Source organism: Dendronephthya gigantea, unplaced genomic scaffold, assembly GCF_004324835.1.
Source record: "Dendronephthya gigantea isolate DGI-Jeju-01 unplaced genomic scaffold, DenGig_1.0 000062F, whole genome shotgun sequence".
Lineage (NCBI taxonomy): Eukaryota > Metazoa > Cnidaria > Anthozoa > Malacalcyonacea > Nephtheidae > Dendronephthya > Dendronephthya gigantea.
Genome location: NW_021163072.1, coordinates 197,840 through 218,921, shown reverse-complemented (window position 1 = coordinate 218,921; position 21,082 = coordinate 197,840). Strand labels below are relative to the sequence as shown.

Here is a 21,082-nt window from a genome sequence, read left to right as displayed (position 1 = left end):
CTCAGGAACTGCAGGTAGTTTAAAGGCTAGTATCTTTAAAATTATTGCACTAAATCAAAAAACTTTTTTGATATATTAACCAACTTTTTACATTCTTTTCAAACACATAAAGATTCCACAAGTGATATAGGCACTTTAAATAAACTATTGTAGAATAACAGTAAGCAATGATTTTTATTGATTTCATTTTATTAAAAGTGTCAGCATAACATTTTATTTAGCAAAAGTTTGGGGTCTTTTGCTATCTATTTTATTTTATCATGAAAAGCACCGGCTGTGGATTTTAAGATGCTCATGTATACAGTAAATAACAAACAATGAATAATATATAGATTCCTCAAAATATAACTCTAGCATTAAGGAAAACTGAATATTTTTCAATATGTGTTGTTTTAATCATTTGCATTACTGAAATTTGGTAAAATAATGATTTGACCCATTAAGCTTCAGAGTTTTCCCGTTGGCAAGTAAAATCATCTGGCATTAGACATGTAGCGCCCAAATTAGGAGTTATAACATCACCGTGGTATAATGAAAACAATTATACCACGTTTGACGTCATTTCGTGGTATATTGAAAAAATTGTAGCACACTATGACATCACGCTACTTTATGCGGGTAATGCCAAAAGCAAAGAGCGAGAAAATACAAATCTCTAATGCAAGCATTTAATCTAATTTCAATTTTTTTTACAAATAATTAAGTATAAAATAAGTATATATTGAATTCAGTTCTCGCAGGATATGAGGAATTATTAAAGCCTCAGTTTGTGTTATCTGCCTCAGCCTTCGGCTTTGGCAGATAACACAAACCTCTGCCTTAATAATTCGTCATATTCTGCTCAACCTCATTCAATAGTTGCTTAATAGTTTATTACTATCACATATCGCGCACGTTTCACCTTGGTTCATCTCTCGTCTGTGATGCCTTGAAAGACAGACCTGATATTTTAATTCATGTACACATGTACTGCTATTGTATATTTAGTAGTTTACCATATTCTTTTTCAGGACATACCTGTACATGATGCTGATTTGCCAGGGGCGAAAATTTACACAGGATCCAGTTTGAAACCATACGAGATAGCTGTAAATTCTGCTGCTCAAACTTTGGCCAAAGATAACCCAATGTTGTTACAACACAGAGGTACTTTAAGTGTTTATTGCTTAATATTTGAAGTGCAAAATGTTTTTATCCCAAAACTAGATGTCTTTTAACTCACTCATTATATTTTTAACCTCACGTTGCAAAAAAACTGGAATCAGCGATGTTTTGCAAATTTTGGAAGTGGGGGAACGCCGAATGCGTATTTCAAATTTCAATGGGCGTGGCCTATATATGGGCGTGGCCTATATATGGGCGTGGTCAACTGCCTGTAATAAGTTAATAGCCAATTTAGGCATTGCCAAAATACATATAATACAAATTATACAATATCATGTTATACAAAGAGTAAATTCAAACTAATTATCTTGTTAAGACTATGTTCTATATCAGTGATATTTATGTCTAAAATGTCTAAAGTAATTGCCAAAGTCGTTGTTTTGCGGCTGTCTGCTCCTGCTGACTTTCAGCATCTTCCTCAAACTTTCGCTTTCTTACTCTTTCATCACTGGCCGAATGATGTTTTCGCAGCCAGGACTTAGTATATTTTTCTGGATTCCAAGCATTAATCGGAGGACCAACAAGTTTAATAAACATTAAATTCGATATTCGTTCAACAAGTAGGCGATTTCTTACTGACGTACAAACCAAGTTCATTTGACTAAACCCACGTTCGCATTCTGCCGATGAGACCGGGATACAGGAGCAACATCTCAATAGAGACTGGAGATCGTCAGGTACTCGTCTCCCTTGACTATCAACATAGTCTTGGAATGCAGGCACTGTTGAACTTCTTGAAAGGGAAAACCGATCGCACAATGATCGTACCTCTTCCTCACCATAATTTAGATCAAGATCCTGTGGCCAATAAGTCGGGTAGAGAAAGCAAATCTGATCAAGAAGCTTTTGATAGGCAGCACTTTCGCGAACAGTTCCAGAGGCACATGTGGCAAAGAGACGATCTTTCATTGCATCTAGCAATTTGTCTATTAGTGCATTAGCATCAATATTGACATGTCTACGATTTGAAACTAGCGGTACAGTGCCAAATTTTCCTTCCTTGACCGCATCCTTAGCTATCATCAACTTTGTTCCAGTCTTGCGCTTCAATGTTTCGATGCTTCTCATGGACCGCTTGATACATCTGTCGGCTTTGACAATGTTCATTGAACGGTGTTGCATGGCCTCGGAGAGCTCAGAAAGCTCAAAAAGAACATCACACATGAGTGCCAAGTCCAACAAGAATTCCTCCGACTGGATTCGCTTGTTTAACCCCTCGTACATTGTTGAATTCTTACCTTTTTCAGCTGCTTTGTCTTTGAAGTGTTTGCAGAGTGCTTCGTAGTTGTTCCAAACTGCCAAAACCGTCCTGTGACTACTCGCAACCCATCTCGTACTCAGTACCTTACCGATCTTTAGAAGCTGGACATCTAGACTTTTAGCAACTTCTCGTAGTTCGCGCACATTTTTGGGCGATTGGCTGTAAATTGAATACAGTCTTTCAACAAAAATCTTAAAATGGTTTATTCCCGTCAATTCTGAAATCGCATCGTCAACCGCAAGTTCTAGGCGATGATTCAAACAGTGCCAGGTGATGAGATTTGGAAAATCATTCATAAGTAGCTCCATGACTCCCGACTTCTTTCCAGTCAAGACACTAGCTCCGTCTGTTGTAAATGCAACAAAATGTTCTTGCAAGTAATCCATGTCAAACCCATGCCGTTTTAAACAAGCAAGTAGTGCTGTATGAACCTCTTTTGCACTTTGACCATTTGTCAACTCCACCAAGTCCAGAAACAAGAATTGTGCTTCTCCTGACCTTTCGAGTTGAGCTTTTAAGTAAATTATCAGTGTTGAAATACCAGACACAGTAGTAGACTCGTCGATCAGAATAGACACTTTCCCTTTGTTTTCTTTGATGGTCTTCCAAATCGTGGAACGCATCTCATATGCAATATGGTCAATTATAGCAGTTGCAGAAGATCGTGAATGCAGCCCAGTCCCCATATCGAGCCCATTATGAATTTGCAAGTCAACTAACCCTTCGATATCGTTTAACGGTCGATCATTCTTTGCTATATAATAGCTCGTGCGAAAAACTCTTTTTGTTGTATCTAACCATTCAGTATTCATGACGTCTATATGCGCAGGCATGATGTTCTTCTTCTGCTGATTCACCATCTCTTCTGCTCGTTTATGTGCATCGCTGTTTAAATGTTTGTAAATTTTTTTACGGAGTGAAGTTAACCTAGCTTCTTGCGAATTCCCGTAATATGTCACGCTTGTTGCTTGCCATTCTGTACTCAGGTAACGGCCTTGTGTTCTGTGCGGACCAAGATCTTTTGCGGAAATACAGAAACTGCACCCAAGTTTTCCATTCTTACACTGTAACCATGGGTAGAGTTGTTGTTTTTTGTGCCACATTTTATCCGTCCAGATTGTTGGCTTGTCAATCACATCAGCCGCTGTCGATGGACCTGCAGCTTCGTCAATTTCGTTGGTTTCAACACGTTCGCTATGTTCACCTGCATTTTCCGGTTGGGGTTCTGCTTGTTCTGGTACTTTCTCGTTTTCTGCAACTAAAACTTCAGCTGACTTTTTAAAAAATCCAGTGATTGTAGGTTGTTTGGACATTTCCTTACCAACTTATAAAACCTAATATTCTATTTCTTAAGTGTTTTTAGCACAAGGACGATAATATCTTTTGATATTATTTTATTCCTTAGAAATCCGTTGATACTTAATACCGTTCTACAGAGATGTCACTCTTGAGAGTGCTTAGCGGGACTATATTATTACTAAATTTACAAGCCCTTTTATACTTTAGCTAGTAAAGGAGAGGCAGTAAAACAATTAAGATTAGCGTAAAATATTTGAGAAGTATTACGCACTGGGCGAGTTTATTTCCTAACAGAATTATACCGTGTTCGTCAGTTTCAGGCATTTCCTTGCGCGCCTACCGGAAACCACATAATGTGCGCAAAACATTAGCGTGACTGCGTGACTAGGCACTACATGTTCTTCGAAGGTTCTAGATACTAACAAATTTGAATAAGCGGAATCACTTCAAGGCTTGGCTACCAAGCACGGATCTATATATATTTTTTACTATATGTTGAGAAATTACAATAATCGATCATGCATTAATGTTCTATACTTTTATAATGAGTTCTATACTTTTATAAATCTCGTTTTGGGGGAACGCCGTTCCCCCATGTGTAATTTTCGCAAGGGGAACGCCGTTCCCCTTGTCAAAATAGTGGGGGAACGCCGTTCCCCCGCGTTCCCCCTGCAAAACATCGCTGACTGGAATCTATTGCAGACATTAAAAAGTTTATGTATGGCTTTTTAGAATAGATAATTTGGGGTGGGGACATTACATAGGGCTTATTTGCAAGGTGAGGCTTATTTTTATAGAATGATAGGATAATCTTGTTCCAACACAGTACAATGTGTGAAGAAAACCATTAGCTATTTTTGTGTGATAAAATATGTGAAATGTACTCCTGTCATGCAATTCTTGGGCATGTAGGTTTTATTATATTTTATATAGGTGAATTATATGAAAAGGCACGAGAGAAAGATAAGGATGATGGATATCCATTCAAGAAAGGATACTCCCGTTCAGGACGGAGCTCTGTTTTATCGAGTTCAAGTGAAGAAAAAGTATTGGATCACATGAAAAAAGATTTGAAAAAAACATCATGGCTGAAGAAAGGGAAAATGCAATAGAAAACAACAGAAAGTTACTGCAATCCACTGAAGATCAAATCCGTTTGAAAGAACAATGAATAAATAGATTAAAAAACACTAAAGAGTTTAAAACGTGTGATGAGGTGAGCGGTGAATTGAGGGCGTTAATCAAAGAGATGGGAGTCAGTTAGCTGCATTAGAAAGAAAGGAAGCAAAATCAAAGTGGTATAAGAAAAAGGAAAGCTTGAAAACAGAGAGCAAGAAGTCGAGCAAACTCCCATCTAGTGCGGCAAGTGGTGAAAGCTCCAAGAAGATAACAGATCTCTTTAAAAGTAAGAGAGATAAGGGTGGTGCAACTGAGGGTGTTGGTGAGTCTGGTGGATCAGCAGACACCATAATATTAGGTGAAGATGAAAATTTGCCACTGGATACCTCTAGTGAAAACGAGCTCTATTCTCAAGACTGGCGAAAAAGTGAGTTTCAGATCATTCCAACAGATACATGTAGTTACGAAGATGCGTTGGAAATCAAAGATGTCACACTGAAGAGTTTCAGAAGTGCACCAATGAATTTAACAATTTTTAAAATGCCCCTCTTGGCATGCAGTAGAACCAAGAGGGGAAGATATTGATATTTATATCCAACAAAACAGAACAAAATTGTTATTATACACAACTAGGCAATGACGATTTTGTTTCAGATTTTGAGGGCTTATCCTTAAAACAGTACCAAAGTGTTATGTTTGGCAAAATGAGCATAAACAGCCTTGCAGTACCTGTCAAGGAATGATAAAAGTTACAAGTACAGTTATTAAAGATGGTTTTATGACATTAAAGTCTGCATTTAAATTAGTCAGTCCAACTGTTTTGAAATGCAAAGCCTCGCAAGTGAAAAGAAAAATTCTACGTATGCCTTTAGCCTTTAGCATGTGTTGGTGTGGGGGGTCCGAGTAAGGGAAATTACCAGATTTTCGTTGTTGAGAAACTGGAAACAGTTAACTATACGGTTTTCGAGACATTATTATTAAAGTGACTGATAAACCAACCGTTTCCGAAACAGGCTTGTCAAAAAGTTAACTTAAAGAACTGCTATATCTTGCCGAATCTGAATCCCAGAGGGAAATGCTAAAATATGTTGCAATCAAAGCATCTGAATATTCAAACAGTAAAACAAAAAAGGATTATGGAATATGTGACATTCAAAAGCGTGCTGAAAAACTAGACAGACCTGTATAAGAAGCCAGAGCTATAAAAGAATCGATTGAGAAGATAGCAAACCTTAAAGATAAAGCACTTCTCTCATTGTTTGGATTTCAAGTCGATGGTGATAGTGAATCTGAAGATGAAACTGCTAGTGATAAAGACCAGGCAAATGACACTCACCCTTCCCTCGTACCTTCACGTCCGGCAGAGTTTGAAGAAGACTCGTATGTTTCGATAAACAGTATTGGTGCAACTGGTGTTCAGGTGTCTAATAATGATAATCACAGCAATTCTGAAAATATACCTGAAATAAACGATTTGCTGCACGATACCAACAAGTTTTATGACATGCTCAAGTCTTGTTCCTTTAACTGGCACCAATTTGTGTTTACCTTACAGCCGAAGTTTGATGATATGAGCAAAGATGACGTAAGCCAACGGCTTAGTGACTTCGGTACTATGATATCATCATTAAATATAGATAAAGAGGATTTAAATAGTCTAACTCAATCACATAGTGCATTTCTACTTTCAGAAGAAGTACCCTCACCCAACAGCGAGCATGAAGAATATATTGTTTCATAGTCAGATAGTAGCGATAAAGAGATTTGGAAACAAAGAATAAGTAGCGTTCTTGGAGAAAATGGCAGAAAGATGATTGCAAAGCACCAAGCCTCAATTCGCCAAAAAGCAGTAAGAGATGCCAAGAAAAAGATAATGGAAAAACGACTGTTGAAAAGGAAACACAGCAAAAAATTTCACGCATTTTGGCTCAAGTCCCTATGTTGGTAAAGAAATCGAGAACTTTGTTCAGGAGTGTGGGGGAGGGGCAGATGCTTGGCGCCGTACTGGCGTTATGACATTTGACGGAAATAAAAAAGTTAAGAAAAAGCCAGCTTTCAAACATGTGAAAGAATATCTTCAAGAAAAGTTTGGGTTAAAAATTTCATAGGGAACAGTAGTTCAACTTTGTATTGCGAGAAATAAACACTGAAAGTCCGCTGCAAGGTATAAAGGAATCGCAAAGGTTTATCAAAGAAGAGCGCGGAAGGGTTTCAACCTAAAATTCAATCCCGACAAACACTGAGCGCTGTGTTTTATGGTGTATTAGATGATATGCAGTATAGTGATGGTGAGAAAGTTTTAAATCTGGGAAGGGACGATCAGGCTGGTTTCCGTATGGATACTACAGCAACTCATAGGCAGCATGGGACTTTGCATGTTCAAGGTTCTGAATCCCTGACAATAAGAACAGATTATGCAACAGGATATACCTCGACCTCTTCAAGTAACGTCGTATAATTTTCCTGAAACAAGAACAACAGCGGAATTATGCACTGATATCGTAAAGGCTCGCCCTCTTCATGGTAAAAATGCTGCACAACACCTAGCGGATATAGAAATGCTATCAACCAAAGAATCACTGAAACCTGCATTTTACAATGTGCAAACGGGTGAACACAAAGAAATAGAATTTGTTAGAGTAGATGGGGGTGCTGTCGAGGGGCCTGCACACTGTGAAACTCGGTACTGGTGGACGGTTCACCATTTAAAAACAAAGACAGCTGTCACAATGGTTACAGCAAGGAACTGTGGTGCGAGCTTCAGAAATCGTGTGGAACTGCAGAATGGGTGTTTAGCTCTAGCACACGCTAACCTTTTTATCCCTTCGACTCTACGCAGTAGTTGTATGTCTTCTTCAGGGAAAGTGGATCAACAACTAGGGATCCAAGGATAGTGCAAAGTTTTCATGCCCTGTAATACCTAAGCAACACGTTTTCCCAACATAAACATTTTGACTTTTGCAAGTAAAAATATAATGAACTAGGTTAAACATTAATCAAAAGGAAATTACTCAAAGTACTCAAGTTAGGTTAGTCGCGGATACCGGTATTGTCACTATTAGATCATAATTTTAGTTGGCCATGTAAACCGGGCGCGATTATCTCAGTTTAGTCTCTTTTCTTCGTCAAACAACTGTGACTACATTCACTACATTTATATGATGGCAACAATTTATCCGTCATTTCATAAGAATAGCCAAAATAGTTGCGTTGTAAATAATGTAAATAAACCGGTGCATATTTATATGTCTATGATGTGGATACTTCGACGCGTAAATCGATACAAAACAATATACTTACAATCAATACTGTATACCGCCAAAATGATTTGATTACTGCACAAAATGCCCGTTTTGTATAGCATCATTTATGTACTGTATGCAGAATACAAGGTATCGACTTGCTATCGACATAATATATATTCGTCATTCGTGTAAGAGATTAGAGATCTATCAATACATAAACAACACAGCGTCGTTTCTTTCTAACCTCTTATGTAGCTCTATTTATGGAATAAACCTTCCAAATTATATTTGTGTCGAATTGAATGCTCGTAATTCATAACTTAAGTTCATAAATTGCGTAGAATCTCAAAGAATTGCACGATTTTTACACCCGGAATGTTTTGAAGCAATGCTCGTCGCTCCTCGTTTCTTTACATCGTGAATAATGTTGAAGGCTTGACGGCACATGCGCAGTTGCGAGTTGCGACGTATAGGTAAAAAATCGGGTGTTCCGGGGGCAAATCTGCGCAAATCCCTTTGAAACAAAACCCAAACCGCGGAAAAGCAATGCTTCAAAATTTACAGTAACGGTCAAAATTCCTCAATATTTTGGTGAACTTAGCAAAAGGGATGTAGAGAATTAATAAATAAAGCAAGTTAAACTGATTTAAAAACTTTAAATTACTGATCATATACAAAAAGGTACTATACGCATAAATCAATCTACCCCCCATAAAGTTTACACTATGACTGACTGACTGTCTGACTGACTTACTGACTCGTTTGAATTTTCGCCACTCATCACAATACTGCAAAGTTTCTCAAACTTTGCACTAAAAACTGTAGGAAAACTTATCTCCTGCCATCGATGTTTATGCAAAGCGTGTTGATGGCGCACGCCCTGTGCATCTACTGAAATTCACGTGTTTCCGGGGGCTGATAGTCGGATTTATCAAAACAAGAACGCTTGGGTCAAAATATATTTAAAAGAGAATAAGAAAGAAAAAGAAAATCTTAAAAAAGAGCACCCTGAAATGTATAAGAAAATAACCAAAATTATTAATCTTCAGCAAAGGCATATGGTGAAAGGTGTGCCCACCAAATATATATTTTATCTGCGATGTTGTTATAAAAAAAGAATGCATACATCCACGTTGTCCAAGGTCCACCGGACGTTGAAGTCACATGGTATATGCATGGCCCACCACTTTCTTTTGTGCCTCTTCCCTCTCAGGATTCCACCAGACCTTTTGGGCAGGATTCATGTTCACAGTGCAAGTCAGTATGTTCTGGACACTACCTAAAATCCAAGAATTTGCAACAGGCATTTTTGGACAATACCTGAGTGTTAAGCCACTGTTGGAGGTATTATTGTCGGCGATGAAGAAACTTTGCTATAAAATGCCAGACAAGGGAAAAATTTGTGAGCTATCAAGAGAAGTACTTCTTTCGCAAGAGGAGACTGAAATGTGGTGCAATCATTTACGACATCTTCATGAAAATTGCGTTAACAGGGCAAAAAAAAGAGCCGTCGCTGCAAAGAGAGGAACAAAGAAGACTTGCAGTCCAGGTGCCGAGCGAAAATAGAGGTCAACCAACGGTTGATGCACAACTGACAAGCGATGAGAAAGATATTTGTTTTGAATGTGGAAAAGAAAACCCTCCTGAGGCACAAGATGACAATGATGATGACAATATAACGTGGGTATGCTGTGATGATTGTAACAATTAGTTTCATGCAATTTGCTCTGGCGTTTTGGAAACTGATTTGTCCAGTCTGGAAAATTGGTTATGTCTTGCTTCTAGTGAAAGTTGGAACATGTAGACAGTATACTGAATTAAGGTTTGCTTACACTTGCACTTTTTGCTGCGATTTCAGGCGCAATTTGTTCACACCCATCACAAGAAAATCGCACAGAAACTCACAGGAAAAATTGTATTAAAACAAGCGTACAGTAAGTGTAAACAAGCCTTTAGACAATGTAATAACGAAAATGAGCCACAACTACTTAATGCTGAATTCAGAGAATGCTCAATATAGTACAGAGGCATAATTAAGGAATGATAAAAACAGAATGATTCGAAAACAGTTGAAATTATTTTTTCAGTCTTCGTCTTTGGATGCAAGGGACTGCCCAGTTTAAGACTAGGGTACTAAATGTATATTTTAAGTTCAGTTTTCATAGTCTATGTATTTAGCATTTCTTATAAAGAATAACCTTCAAGTTTGAACTACTGTATACAGCTAATTCAATTAACGTTATCCTCTAAAGGTCGAAACTCTTTAACTCAAAACTGCAAAGCATCTAGCTGCAAGCAGTGTGCTTTTCGGTCGTATGGTCAAAGTTTTGCAGTTTTGAGTTTTAACCTTCAGAGGACAACCTTAATTGAATTAGCTGTATAGCATTTCAGCTGTTCTCTTTCACACTTTGACACGAACATTTATTTTTCGTTTATTATATGGTTACTTTGATAATAAAGGGAAACTCAAACTTTGGGTTAACTTGTTATTATGTTCATTGTATCAAAAGCAAATCTATGTTGTATATTAATGTTCGATTTACAGTACAATTTTGACTCAATATTAACTTGAAGTATCACCCGCTTTGCACCGTTTTGTTTACAGTTTTATCAGGTTTTTTGACCAAAAATGGCAATATTATATAAGCCAACTGTAAACATAGTGGCACAAAGCATGACGGTTGATACTCATTCTTTAATGTAACCAATGACAGAAATACAACAGCAATACGCAAGCAACAACCATATGCGGATATTAGAACTATTAAATACCAAGTACATGACATCTCTTATCTTGGCTTTTTTAAGTCAGCTTTTACATGCATACATACCTGTGTTTATAGCCAGGATTTTGACAGCTGTGTTAGTCCCTGGAGTAGGGAATGTTGTTACTTTTGACAAATGTCGTTGTCCCAGGTGTGTGGATTTTGACATATATTTTTGAAAAATGTCAAAATCCTGCCCCTTGCCCGGCCCCTCCCCCCTCGGGATTAACATCGATGGGTGCATTACAGAAAGTGACAGAGAACTGAGAGTCATTTCTGGCAAGGAAAATTCTGCTGTTGAATTAGTGAATATAGAGGAGACCAGCAATGGATATACATTGGTAGAATGCATTACTATTTTGCATAATACTGGCCTAAAACTTAAGATGGAATCGGTTCGTATAACAGTACGACGGAAGATGGTTTGGGAAGATTTTAAGAGGTCACAATATCGCTATTATGAACCAGACAGAAAATTGAAAGTGACATTTGCTGGTAAACCAGCGGTCAATTATGGCGGCCCGAAACGAGAATTTTTTGCAGGTATGTACGCACCACTCACAAACATATTTTTCTGTATGTAAAAGCCTACTCAAACTCATTGAGTTTGACACAGAAATTATATTCCTGCTGATCAATGAATGAGAATTTTCTCAATCAATGGCAAGATTGAAGGTAAGATATTCAATAACCATAATGCAATAGTTATCAGGTGATTAAAATCTCCCACTTAAATGATTTTGAGTGTGAGTTTTTGTGAGGTTTTGCTTGCTGCAATGCCTTGCAGACATAAAGTAGTTTTATTTTCTCAAAGGCTTTTGCAGTTGATTTGAATATTTCATATGTAATTGCTACAACACATTTTATTCTGTCTTAAGTGTGTGAACATTGACAAGTACATGCAGGAATTGGGGTAATTTATGTTGATTAGCATTCATACTGAATTTTGCGGTTGCTTTTCTTAGAAATGCTTGATTATGCAGGGAGACGACTTTTTCCAGATGGAAAACCAATCCAATCAACAATGTCATTAACCAGAAAAGAGTACAAACTGACTGGGGAAATAATGGTAATGTCCATTATGCAGGGCGGACAGGCACCTAACATTTTCTCACCACAAATATTTAATTACTTGTGTGGGAATCTATCTGTTTGTCAGGTGAATTCAGTTCCTCATAAAGAACTTTGTGAAAAAGTGAGTGAGTACAAAAAATAAAATGAGAGACATGTACTATCCCCATTTTGCACATGTAATATCCCCATTAATCATACACAATATTATGTTTTTAGCTTCAGGGTGTTGCCGATGGTGATATTCCAGGTATACTTCTGGGGCCGGTTGTTCAAAAGGTGGATAAGTTATCCAGTGGATAAGTCCTATCCAGTGGATAAATCTCCTATCCAGTGGATAGTTATCGGGAGAATAAAAACGCGTTGCACGAAGCATGGATAACAGTGTGGATAACTATCCACCGGATAAACACATTTAATTTATATTTTTACGAATTAAATAAATTATAATAACTAAATGTGACGTTTTTGAGCGCTGTTTACGTCTTTTATCAGTGCGTGGGCTCATTATTTTGGAAAATGGTGGAAAATTTGTAAAGTGCGAAATGGCCGAAATCCAAATTGTGAACACGGTGAAGCGGCCTAGGAAGCCAAATTTCTCACCGGCCGAATGCACGACTATACTAAACATGGCAGAGGAAAATCTGACTGTAATTAGAGAAAAGTTTTCAAACACAATAACCAACCAGAAAAAAAAAAAGTTTGGAAAACAATTACCGACAAAGTTAACTCGCTCGGCGTTGCCAAGAGAACAATGTCAGAGGTAAAGGATAAATGGCGGTCGATGGTTGTCGGGGCAAAGAAAGAATTTGCCCTAGAGAAACGGACAAGAAACAAGACAGGAGGAGGGAAGGAGCCTATACCACCAACAGGCAATTCAGAGAGAATAATCAGTATTTTTGGGGACGAGCCATCTTTTTCAGGAATTTCTGGTGGTATTGAATCTGGTTCTGCCAATGCTCTTGGTAATTTTGAAGGTATATAAATGTATTTATGACTTACAATGTACAATATCGTTTAATTTCAATAGTAGTTTAATTTTTGTAATATTATACATATAGGACATAGTCTTAGAGATAGTTTCTTGGAGGAAGGAGATAGCATGATGGAGGAAGCTGCAAATGCAGATTATCCGAAAATCTATGCAAGTACCCCAGCTTCCCATGCTGCTTCAATCACTTTTAAACAACCCACCACTGTGGCTTTCCAAGACCCATCTGCTTATCGGCCCACACCAGCTGCTCAAACCACTACTGCAGCCCGAACAAATCACCATGTAGCCCCCACAAATTCTGCAGCCCCCAACTATCTTGAAGCCCCCACCTATCTTGAAGCCCCCACCAAGAAAGGGTTTCCACCAAAAAAGAGGCGTGTCACAACAAATGAAGTACAAAAAATTCAAATCCAGGTCCTAGAACTAGAAAAGGACAAATTAAAAATTGAAATTGAAAATGTTCAACTAATCAATAAAAAGTTAAAGCTTGATTTACAAGAAATGGAGGCAAGAAATGGATTGCAGTGTTAAAAAAAAATTATTGTTTGGAATGGTAAATATATTCAAGAGTTTGTAATACATTGATTTACTTACTTCAAGTATATTTCATTATTTGTATGTATATATAAAAATATGTAATAATTGTTAATACATACTTTTTATTGAAATTGATTGCAAAATGTTAAAACAAAATTATTGTGTGCAAAATTGCAAATATATTTAATTTATAATACATTGATGTACTTATTTTTAACTGAATTTCATCAACTGTGTGTATATATAACAATATCAACATAACTATTTGTCGATATTTCAGTTGTTTAAAGAGCCCTGGACAATCATTATGCAATGCTGCATGCAAAATGGCTGCCTCTGGCTCACAGTCACAACATAACAGAAATGTTAACAAACACACACACTGCATTGTGATTGACCAGGATTCTTTATACCCATTCAGCCACAGTAAGCCCTATTTATTTATTTTACAAACGCCAAACAATTTCACAATTTTCAAATTGTTAATTAAAACTTTAAAGTTCCACACAAAATTGTCAAAAATATGTATTTGTTATGTAATCCCGGACAGCATTTCCCCTGTGAGGACCTTGATAATTGTTACCAACATTCAAACCTGGATCCTCATCAACATCATCATCTTCTGGCTCATTGAAGTCCATTCCAATGTTATGCAAAACAGAACAAGCAGCAATTATTGTACACACTCGATCTGGTGCCATTCGGATTTCACCATGCAATATGTGGAATCTTCTTTTCAGTATGCCAAATGTACGTTCAATTGCTGAACGAGTGCTTTTTAAGGATCTGTTAAAAGAACGTGCTTTCCTTGTCTGTGGGTCATTATATGGTGTCATCAAATATGGCAGGCAGGCATAACCACTGTCGCCCAAGAGAACACCACTATCCAAAGTTGTTCTTTCGAGATCTTGGGCAATTGATGAGGTCCGAAATACATGGCTATCATGCGTTGAGCCTGGCTATTTTGCCACTACATTTAGGAGCTTTCCTGTAAAATGAAACAATATATTTCAATTATGAGAATATTTTTGATATTGTATTATATACTGCATACTACATATTGTATGTAATGTAAATAATCCAATATTATCCAAGAGATAACTATGAATGACTGGGTCCTAAGTGTATATATTTATCCAATATTAGACTTTCATAGTTTATACAATAAAGAAGTTATATCACGTATTACATGTAATAAAACACAACATCAACAAGGTATAAATATATTTAATGAATGTTTTGTACCTTTGTGATCACAGATTCCTTGGACGTTTATGCTGTGATAACCCTTCCTGTTGATATAGTTTGGTTCATTTTCCGACGGTGCGATAATGCGAATGTGTGAGCCGTCTACACAACCAACAACACATGGGAAACCAGCTAGTTCGTAAAATCCTCGCTTGATTTCATCCTTTTCTTCTCTCGTTCCTGGAAACTTTACGAATTGATCCAGCTTTCGAGCCAAAGCTATACAGACCCTACGTACGACTCGACTAATTGTGGACTTATGTAATGCAGCAAAGGTGTCGCCGATGACTTGAAGAAAACTTCCTGTCGCTAAAAATCTAAGTGTAATCAACACTTGTTTCATTGCAGGCATAGCTACGATTCGTCGGAGGATGAATTTCGTTATGAACAAGATTTACAATAAATCTAATGGCATCTTTTCCAAACCAGTATCGTGCTCTACACTCATCATCGTTGTAGTATTCAAAAATATCGTGAATTTCCCGTCTGTATAGCCTGTCAGCACGCATATTGACCCGGGGAAGCGCAAAACCAGGCATCCTGTATATTGCCATGTTAAATACGAAGGGATTTAAAAGCAAACTCTTCAACGTTTGAAAAATTTATCCACTGGATAGTGGATTTAAACTACCTCCGGACCTTGGATAGATTTATCCAGTAGATAGCGATTTTTATCCGCTGGATAAAGTTATCCGAGCTTCGTGCAACGCAAATCACACGCTGGATAAAACTTATCCGTTGGATAGCGAGTTATCCGTTGGATAGCAACTTATCCACCTTTCGAACAACCGGCCCCTGAATGATGATGTATACCCTTTACTTGAGGACGTCGGCTACCAAGGGGTACCAGGAAGAGAAACTAAATCATCAATTAAGAATCTCATTGAGTATGTATCCTGTTTTTCAAGTGATATCTATATTCTACCTCAAGCAATTCATCCTTGCCAAGATTGGAAAGCATTGATAATGAAATATTTTGTCTAATAGACCAATTCAACCTCATGTGCATTTACCAATAACAATAACAATAACTTTATTAGCACCATAGAAAACATACATTATACAATTACAAAGTGAAATTCGACTAAATAGTGCAGGTTATCTGAAGTAACAATAGTTAATCAAGTCAGATAACCTCTAGTTCATTTGAGACATTATGAGGTCGCCAATAAACAAAAAAATTGTACAAAACACAAAACAATAACAAATCATATGTAGAGATTCAGCCTATTGATAATGATATTCTTTTTGAACTTGAATCTAGAAAACATTTTCATTTCATTGTCTAAATCGTTCCATATTTTTGGACCTTGAAATCTTATAGAGCATTTCCCATAGTTTGTTCTGATTAAGGGTAGAGAATACGAATTTTTAGAGGCTAAGGGAGTATTATAACTATGTTTCAATTTAACAGGTAAAAAAAACATTTCGAATGGTATAGGGAGATTTTTGTTGTAGAAATCATACATAAATAGTGAGTTGTGGAGAAATATTAAATCATTTAGTTTTAATAATCTATTTCTTTTAAATAAAGGTTCAGTATGTTCATCAAAATTGGAGAATGTCATTAAACGTATAGCTTTCTTTTGTAATAAGATCAAAGGGTGCAAAGTCGTCATGTATGTATTAACCCAAATAATTATTCCATATCTAAGGAAGGGATATATCAGTGAATAGTATAATTGTATTAGTATTGGGAGTGTGACGTAATAACGTAATTTGCAAAATATTCCAATACTTCTTTTAATCTTTTTCGAAATATAGAGTATTTGTGATTTCCAATTTAAGTGAGAATCAATGTGGATGCCTAAATACTTAATAGAATCCTCTTGTTTCAGGAGCATATCATTTAAATATGGTTTAGGCACATAGTCAACGTTTTTTTGAGGACTAGAAAAATGACAAATTTCGTCTTATCAATATTAACCGACAGTTCATTTGCACACAACCACTCAAAGATTTCACACAGCTCAATATTTATTTGATGTTCAAGACTGGATAGGTTATCATTGGAATAAAACAAATTGGAATCATCTGCAAATAAGTGAAAATCAAATAACCTGGAACAGTTGCTAAAATCATTTACATACAGGAGAAATAACAAGGGTCCCAGCACACTACCTTGAGGAACACCACAGGTAACCAATTCCTCATCTGAGTTTGTATTTCCTATTGAGACATATTGCTTTCCGTCTGATAAATATGATTCAAGCCATTTATTAACAATACCACGAAAACCATAGCGCTCTAACTTTTGCAACATAATTACATGATCCACAGTATCAAAAGCCTTACTCAGATCCCAAAAAATCCCACAAGAGTATTTTTTATTTTCAATCGCTTGCTGGATTTTATCAGTAATGGAAAGGACAGCTTGAATTGTAGAATGATTTGAACGAAAACCAAATTGATTTTTAAATAAAATACTATTATTTTCAATATAACTTATCAATCTTTTATACATTAGTTTTTCTAATATTTTGTAGCAAAGCAATAGGTCTATAGTTATTAACACAGTTCTGACATCCTGCTTTATATAATGGGATTATTTTGGCTAATTTCAACTTATTAGGGATTTCAGTATTAAATGAACAATTATATAAAATTTCAAGTGGCTTACATAGATTAGCATGTAGAGCCTTTAGAAGCTTTATTGGAATACTATATGGTCCAGTGGATTTAGAAATATTTAAGTTATTTATCTCTATTACTATTTCTTTGCTAGTGCCTGGAGATAGAAAAAAGCAGTCCGTGTACGAGACATCTATATATTCAAGAGGCGACTTATCGACAGCATTAACAGAATTACTTACATTTGTTTCAATTGAAGAAAAAAAATTATTGAATTTATTTGATTTGCAATTTCTTTTGCATCAGTTGTTTCCACAATACCTTCTTTTAAATTTTGTAGGGATACCTTGTGTTCCTTTATTATTTAAATTGACAATTTCTTTTATGCCTGACCAAATCTTTTTTAAATTGCATGAATTATTTCCAAAGTAATTTTGATAATAATTCCTTTTACATATTTTTAAAAGTATACTCAATTTATTCCTATATGTTTTATATTTAAAATGATTATATGATGAATTATTTTTTAGATATTTCCTATAAACATTTTTTTGTTTTTATCGAAATCTTTAGAGCTGCTGTTATTCAGGGCTTTGTATTAAACTTTGCTTCTTTTTTGGATATTTTTTCCAATGGTGCATAAGTATCAATCACACTGGAAACCTTACCATAAATAGAATCAAAAATATCATTGGGATTATCACAATTCAATAATGAATTATCCCAATTAATTGTTTGTACCTCATTAATAATTCTTTCCTGATTAATTTTTGTGTAATTTCTTTTATATATACTATTTCTTTTTTATAAGTACCAATTCTATTAATAATTAAGAAATTGGGTAAATGATCTGTTATATCAGTTAAAAGATTTCCACTCATTGTAATATATTCAATAGAGTTTAAAAATATATTGTCTATCAAAGTTGCTGTCTGGTCAGTTATTCTTGTAGGTTTGGGGATTCATAAAGTAAGTATACATATTGTTGATAAAATCTTCAGTTGGTCGATGAGTATCTGAGTTCAATAAATTAATATTAAAATCTCCTAGTATAATACACATTTTATTTGAATTTTGAATTTGATCCAATATCTTATATAAATATTTTGTAAAATTTTCAAAATTGTGCTTTGGATGACGGTGAATTACACCATATATAATGTTTTGACCAGGAGTATTAAGATCAACCCATATGTCTCAAAATAATTTTCAGCGGTGCTTAAATAATTTCTTATTGAGTGCTTGAGATCATTCTTAACAAATAAGTTTACACCTCCTGCATTGGAAAGTGAAGGCTGAGACACAAATGTATACCCAGGCATATCAACATTAGTTATAAAATCCTCCCCACACTTAATTTTAGTTTCAGACACAGCAATCAATGAAAAAGGACATCCCAATTAACTTAATGTAACCGATAGATTATTATGATTAGCAGACAAACTTCTAATATTGCAATGCAAAGCACACAAGGACTTCTCATTGATTATTTTCTGAATTTCCAGATCATTATGGAAATCTTCATTGCTATAATACATATGATGCCTAATATCAGCCGTTGATTTGCGCGATATTGCTAAAGAACGCGTTCTATCGTTCCATGGTGTAATGTTACAGTGTAAAATTGCACGCGATGAATATTTTGTCCGCGATATTGCTCCATGGTGTAAAATTACAGTGCATGTGCGCGATGTTGCTAAAAAAGCGTTCTATCATTACATGATGTAAAGTTACATGATGTAAAGTTACATGTATATTACACGCGGTAAACATTTTAGCGGCTACTTGAAATATTCTCGATCGTGCTTTTTTTCCGTATCGTAATAATCGTGCTCACAGCATAAACATGTCGCTAGCAAGGAAGAAAAGAAAACAGACGAGCACTTTTGATATTGACATGGTGCGTGCTAGCATACAGGCGAAATTATCTCGCACTGCTCGGCTTCGTGAGGTTATCAATGAATTGCGAGAGGTGAAGCTTGAAGACATTTTGTCAAAAGTGTACGACCTTAAAGAAGAAGACTTGGTTTCAGACTGACTGTTCAAGGACTCGTAAATGTTCGAAAACCCTTGAAGATGTTCCAGAAAACATCACGCAAGTGTTGGACAGAATTTCTTTACGGCATTCACATGCCTTTAATATCTTTTTGACGTTGTCCCGCATGTCTCAGGATGATATTTCTGTTGAAGAGTTTGTTCTCTGCAGCAAAATTATTGAAGCCTATGTCCCGCTTTTATGGAGCAAAAAGATTCTGAAGACAAGTTGAAGTATTTAAGTCCACCAGTATCCATTTGTTTTCAATGTGAGAAAATGCTATCAATGAGAAGCAACCCAACTTCAGCAGTGTTATACACACTTAGTGGGCCAGTTCGGTGCGTCAAGGTAACCTTGGATTGCAGAGATTGTTCCATACACTATGGAATATGCAAGTATTGTGAAAATGACGGCGCGCGGTTTTATCCCGCGAATGATGGTTCAATTGATTTAATAGAAGTCAGCAACGTTACGTACATTCAACTGGATCTTTATAAATGGGTGCCATCTCTCAGGTAATGTATGTTTTTTAAAAAAGAAGCCCAGAATATTTTGTATATCTTGATTTGCACATTGTTTATTTCAATGAATCAATAATGAAAAGTTTATTGTAAATTTTTAGTAACCACTGTTGGGTGTCATTTAGTGGTTTTGCGGAGGCTTATAATGAAATTTATCAGCAAGAAATCAGATCTTACAATTGGTCAAAGCAAGGTTGAATCTTTAAACAGTCAACTGGTTTTAACATATTAATGCATTTATTATTTGTGAAACTAAAAGCTCAAATTTTTTAGTCATGATAACTGGAATGTTTGTCTTATAGACAAATCGGCAGATAAAGATGAAAATGTGTGCACTGAGGATGATAAAGGTAAAGACCTCCTGTGATTTTTTAATTTTTGTTTATATGTGACTAGAGAAAAATAAGTATATGTGCAATACCTTGGTAAGGTGGTATTTCAGGTAGCTAGTAGTCAATGTGCTTCTAAAATATTTTCTGTGTATTGTAGGCATTCTTCCAGGAGAAATGTCAGCCAAAGTAGTTGCAAAATCATTCTGGAGTCGTGAAACAGAACTTGAACTTGCATCCCTAGGATTAAGGGGACAATGGTATTTTAAGGAAGAAAAAGATGGAGATAACACTGGAACTTTGGATGATATTATGGATATGGTAGACAAGAAGCGGTGTGCAGAATTGTATTCTCACAATTGTTCGAATAATTGCAAAATCAAAGGTAAAAGGAAAAAGCACTAAAAGATTTGAAGTTTTGCATGCCATTTGGATAAAAGATTTTATTTTATTTTGTGAAGCTTTCGCCCCACATACTTAGGGCTAGTTATGTTAACATTGTTTGTACACCTCGCAATACGTGTCAAATAATTACAAGGATAAATGTTATGTGTATGGTGTGTCCACTTTGTAATAACAAACCATTTTCAATTAACAAGAATATCAGTTTGAGAATAATTTCAAAGCCAAGTTGTATGCATTATTTTTTGAGAAAGCTACATATGTTTGATCTTCTAGGGTGTGGTCAGTTGTATGTTGCAGATGGTAACTGAAAATTGCGATATGCTCACTGTATGTGGAAAGTACCAATTCAAGTAGAAGGGTTTGGTAGTGTCAACTACCCAAAAATTTGCCCACTTTCACCACAGCGAGGTCGTGCATTCTGCTCACTTCACTGCCAAAAAGCAGAATCACTTGGTTATCCATCCAAAACAAACGAGTTTTTTAAAACTTGTGGAGTGATGAACTCAACTATTGAGGAA

The 21,082-nt window shown here is 36.0% G+C and overlaps 2 protein-coding genes and 1 pseudogene across 2 annotated transcripts; 1 reads left to right on the top strand and 2 right to left on the bottom strand.

The window, feature by feature from the left end:
• Positions 1-1,518: 1,518 nt before the first annotated feature.
• Positions 1,519-3,738, bottom strand: LOC114530394 (E3 SUMO-protein ligase KIAA1586-like). Its single transcript, XM_028552017.1, has one exon. The coding sequence runs from the start codon at positions 3,736-3,738 to the stop codon at positions 1,519-1,521; it is 2,220 nt and encodes a 739-aa protein (XP_028407818.1).
• A 10,924-nt stretch (positions 3,739-14,662) lies between these two features.
• LOC114530393 lies at positions 14,663-15,212 on the bottom strand (annotated as a pseudogene).
• Positions 15,213-19,585: 4,373 nt separating this feature from the next.
• LOC114530392 lies at positions 19,586-20,872 on the top strand. Its single transcript, XM_028552015.1, has 5 exons — positions 19,586-19,824; positions 19,932-20,023; positions 20,133-20,180; positions 20,320-20,544; positions 20,838-20,872. Exons 1-5 carry the CDS (start codon positions 19,586-19,588, stop codon positions 20,870-20,872), a joined length of 639 nt encoding a protein of 212 aa, XP_028407816.1.
• Positions 20,873-21,082: the final 210 nt, after the last annotated feature.

What these genes read in the sequence shown, in the direction of transcription:
- LOC114530392 (XM_028552015.1), top strand. Translation starts at nt 19,586, where the DNA reads ATGCTATCAATGAGAAGCAACCCAACTTCAGCAGTGTTATACACACTT. An exon ending in TTACAATTGGTCAAAGCAAG is followed by an intron (nt 20,024 to 20,132) that starts GTTGAATCTTTA and finishes TTTGTCTTATAG; the next exon opens with ACAAATCGGCAGATAAAGAT. An exon ending in GAATAATTGCAAAATCAAAG is followed by an intron (nt 20,545 to 20,837) that starts GTAAAAGGAAAA and finishes TTGATCTTCTAG; the next exon opens with GGTGTGGTCAGTTGTATGTT.
- LOC114530394 (XM_028552017.1), bottom strand. Translation starts at nt 3,738, where the DNA reads ATGTCCAAACAACCTACAATCACTGGATTTTTTAAAAAGTCAGCTGAA.